Here is a 4,499-nt window from a genome sequence, read left to right as displayed (position 1 = left end):
GAGCTAAATAAACCTTTCCTTCCTTCATTTTGAGTGTCGGGTATTTGTACCAGCAATGAGAGAAGAGTAACTAAGACAGTTGGGCTCCATCGTAAGTTCAAGGGGAGCCGAGACGATATAGTAAGACCCTATCTCAAAAAACAGAAAACAAAAAGAAAGTGGCAAACATGGAGTAATAGGTGTGTTCATAACAAGGGTATTTTGAAGGGTATTAATGGCAATGAGATTTACTATAATAATTTTTTTTTTTAATTTAAACTTTCACCATAATTTTACTCACAGCTCATACAAATATGAACAGTTTTATGTTTTCTTTCCCAATGTCTTGCTGGACTTGTTTCAGACCTACAATATGTTGGACAGTAGTAAGAATGCATACTTGCCTTAATCTTGATCACAGAGCAAAAGCAAGTGCTAACCATTCACCTGAAAATTGATGTTACTGTATACTTTTTATAGTTGCTGTTCAACTAAAGCATGACTTTATTCCTTTTTTTTTTTTTTTTTTTTGGTAAGAGTCTACAGGGTATTCAGGGTCTCACTACTAGATGGACTCTTAGTGATCCGCCTGTTTACAGCCTCTCAAGAACTGGGATTACAGGCATGTGCCACCACACCCAGTCTCAATTGCTGTCTCAGCGTGCCCTGGTGGCAGGCCCAGTGCAGAAGGCATGGGAATCAAATCCCCAGCCCTTGTGCCTGCTTGCAGGCACTTTAACTGCTGAGCTGTTTGGCTGGCCAGCATGACTTTATTCTTAATTTGATGAAAATTTTTCTCATGAATGATTGTTGAGATTTACCAAGTGCCTTTTCTGTATCTCTTTAGTGTTTTTTTCTTAAGAAACTAATAAGGTAGATTGTGTTGACTGATATTAATGCATTAAAAGAGTCTCTCATTCTTAGCATAAACACTTGGCAATGATGTTTTGTCCATTTTATATACTGGTGTGTTTAATGTGCTAGCATTTTGTTAAGAATGTTTACATTTTGATTCATGGGAGACAGTCTGTATGTAACCATTTGTTTTGTAATCACCTACTAGCACATTAAAATTAATTCAGTTGGCTTTTGATATCTGGGTAATCTATTTGGTTCTTCGTTAAATGTGTTTAGACTTGCTTTTCAGTTTTCATAGTCTGTCTGTGTTTTTTGCTAAGCATGTGTTCTGCCGTGGAGCTATACCCCACTCTTATATCCCATATAGATTTTTAGTATTTTCTTCTCCAGGCATAGAAAGCAAAGTTATTTTAAAGCCTATGCCCAGTAATTGTGGTATTTAAAGTTCCTTACGGATTGATTTCTGCGAGTCTTGGCCAGTAGTAGTTTTATATTTTGTGAGTGTGTCTCCTTTGACTTTTAATACTAAGTTGATCCTTATTCCTCAGGTATTATTTTTAAGAATTCTTTGTTGCCAGGAATAAAGCCATATATTTTTCCAGAGAAAGTTTGCATGGCTTCTGATAGTTTCCAAGAAATGCTGAGGGTCTGGGCTGACTTGCACTTTAGAGTTCAGGGCCCCTGGCTTTGGGGACTGCTCTAATGATGTAGATTGGGCTGCCAGTTGAAGGATTTAAGTTAATTTAACTTAACTTGCTGAAGTTAAGTAATAGAAGTTAAAGAACTTGCTGCTGGATTAGATGTTAAAGGAAGTAAGAAATACAGGACTACTCTGGATTTATAGCTTAATCAGCTAGAGCAACAAGGGTGCTGTTAGCTGAGAAGTAGAGGGTGGAGGGGAATGGGTCTTGGGATCCATTTTGGATGTATTATGTTTGACATTCCCATATTACACCCAAGCGGTAATTGGGAGTTTGCTTGTGAAGTGAATCATGAACACACAGAAGATATTTAGAACTCAGTCTGAAGTCACTTCCACAGTAGAAAATGAAAATAGTAGAAGGAAAGAAGTCTCCAGGACCAAGCTCTGAAACCAATCACAAATTTGGGGATTTAGAGGAGATGGAAAGATCAGTCTAAGATACGAAAAGGGCAAATAACAGTCTCCTTTGGGCATAAAGAATCACAGTGAGCTTACTTCATGTTTTCTGGTTCTATGGAGAATTTTCAGTGCTTTTCTAGTCTCTGCTAATACGTTCTCCTTTGATTTACTTAGTATGAAGTACTTACTGTCAGCAGTTTTAGGAATTTATGTCACATAGGAGATGTTTAAGATGAGTAGAGTGATTAAGTCACAGGGAACGGCCATGAGTCACATGATCTCAGCTGTTCTTTTAGTTGAGACCAGTATTTCTGGCTTTTCCAAGATTGGAAAAATATCTTTAGGGGACGAGAGGTGGATGTCAGGGTGGGACTGGGTACTAGGACAATTTTACTGCTTCTGGGGTGAAGAAACTCCTCTGCCTGGAACCTCAGAGATTCCCTTTATCTGCCTGAGACCTGTTACTTGGGAAGCATTTGCATATAAAAAGTTCATCTCTTTAGTAGTGGCTTTGATGGATGCCTATGTGATGTAAATTTCTCTCCATCTGCAGGACATATAACTTTGGATCCTGAAATGGCTCATCCTTGCCTGGCCTTTTCTGAAGACTTGAGAACTGTGAGATTTAGAAATATCCAGAACAATGTGCCTGGAAACCCAGGGAGTTTCGACTTCAGTGCTTCTGTGTTGGGTGCAGAAAGCTTCTGCTCAGGAAAGCACTACTGGGAGGTAGCTGTGGACAAGGCAGCACAGTGGCAGCTGGGCGTGTGCAGAGACCCCACAGACAAGCAGGACAGTGTGCTTCAAGCATCTCCAGATAAATTCTTACTCGTGGGATCTGTGATGGGGACTGATTACACCTTCTGGGTCTTTCCTCCTTTAAAAAAGGTCTGCTTGCAAAAGGAAATGCAAAAAGTTGGAGTTTTCTTGGACTATGAGTTTGGTCACATATCATTCTACAATGTCACAGAGAGATCCCTCATTTATAATTTCTCTCATCTCAGCTTCCAAGGAGCTCTTAGACCTCTATTTTCTCTTGGTATTCCAAGTGGAGACATGAATTCAGACTCTCTGACTATCTGTGCCCCTTGTGTTCCTTCCTAAAATGTCAGTTTTGCAAGGGCAAAATCATAGAATAGCAAATTTACAGACATTTTATAGTAACAGTTAAAAATCAGTCCATAGCCGGTGACATCCCACGCTGCCCATCACACAGTGCAACTGCTGGGCTCTGTTGGCCATGACTGTGTCCAGCTGCTGCTTCTACCTCACCAGCCTTTCAGCTTGACCACATCCAGGTGCAGTGTCTGTGTTTCTCAACTTAAAATATATACGTTTGTAGCTTTGATTCGGCTTGCTTCAACTGGCCCAATGAAGGACACTTGCAACTCTTCCCACTGTTCTCATATCCCCTCTCTTCTACAATGTTCCTGTGTAATGATAAATAACTCCTGTTAAGTAAACCTGTTTAAAACAACTCTGCCTAACAATATGTGACACAATTCCTATATTCACTGTAACCAATCATGTAATAACCTGCAATTACTTTCCACTTTAAGCTTTGTACTTTCCAGTTGCAAACTGTATTTAAACTCAACCCTGACTCTGGGCTGATGATTTAGAACTGGTTCCTAACAGCCAACTAGCATAATAAAAGTTGCCTTCTAATTCCTCCTCAGTGTAAAGAGTCTTCCATTTGGTTTGATACTGCTCTTTCTACAACAGTGTTAGCTCTTATTCTTCTCCCATGATCACAAGAGACCAGAAAGTTAAATGCAAGATGTGATAAAAGACTCTTTAAAAAATAAAAATAAAAAACAATATAGTAAAAGACTTTATAGAAGTCATCCCATAAAAGAAAGACTTCCATGAGTTACATGCCAGTATAATCACCAGAGTCTTTGCATTGATGGGACTTTCAACACCTGCTTAGTGGATGAGGTTGCATTTAAGCTGAATTGTGAATGATTATAACCAAAAGACCTATGACAAGTTAGAATAACAAATTCATATGCATCATAGGATTAGTGTAAGCATGTTTATAGCAGCACAATTTGTCATAGCTAATAAGCATGTTTATAGCAGCGCAACTTACCATAGCTAAATCTTGGAAACAACCTAAATGCCCATCAAGTGAGAAATGGATAAAAAAAGATGTGGTGTTTTTATACCATGGAGTAAGCTATAAAGAAAGATAAGCTGGAGACTCATAAATGAAACACATCAGACTCACACTTATAAACATATTGTCTCCCTAGTGTAAGAACCTGAAAGAATAAGTAAAATCTAAAAGGTACAACAGATACTATAAAAGGGAAAAAAATCTTCAAAGGGAAGGAACAACTTGGATGAGGAAAGAGAAAAAAAAAAAAAAAAGGAAAACAATGTATACATAAGGTAGCTAAGATAATTATATTACTGATTTCTGTTGTTTTATTGAAAGGAATCCTTAATTTTTTTGACCAATTTTACATGCTTATATCTGGTAATCTGAACAACTGTTTTGAAGACAACAGTATGCAATGTAACAACCATTGTTGAATTCCTATCATCTTGTTTT

The 4,499-nt window shown here is 38.1% G+C and overlaps 1 protein-coding gene across 1 annotated transcript in view; it reads left to right on the top strand.

The window, feature by feature from the left end:
• The window catches only part of Triml2 (tripartite motif family like 2), a 23,476-nt gene extending 20,433 nt beyond the window's left edge, over nt 1–3,043 (top strand). Inside the window, exon 7 of the mRNA XM_004639813.1 lies at nt 2,493–3,043. Within this exon, the coding sequence (XP_004639870.1) occupies nt 2,493–3,043 (551 nt within the window). The remainder of the gene's footprint in view (nt 1–2,492) is intronic.
• Nucleotides 3,044–4,499: the final 1,456 nt, after the last annotated feature.

The sequence above is a fragment of the Octodon degus genome, unplaced genomic scaffold, assembly GCF_000260255.1.
Source record: "Octodon degus isolate 3935 unplaced genomic scaffold, OctDeg1.0 scaffold00114, whole genome shotgun sequence".
Lineage (NCBI taxonomy): Eukaryota > Metazoa > Chordata > Mammalia > Rodentia > Octodontidae > Octodon > Octodon degus.
This window is presented reverse-complemented; position numbering and strand designations above follow the sequence as displayed.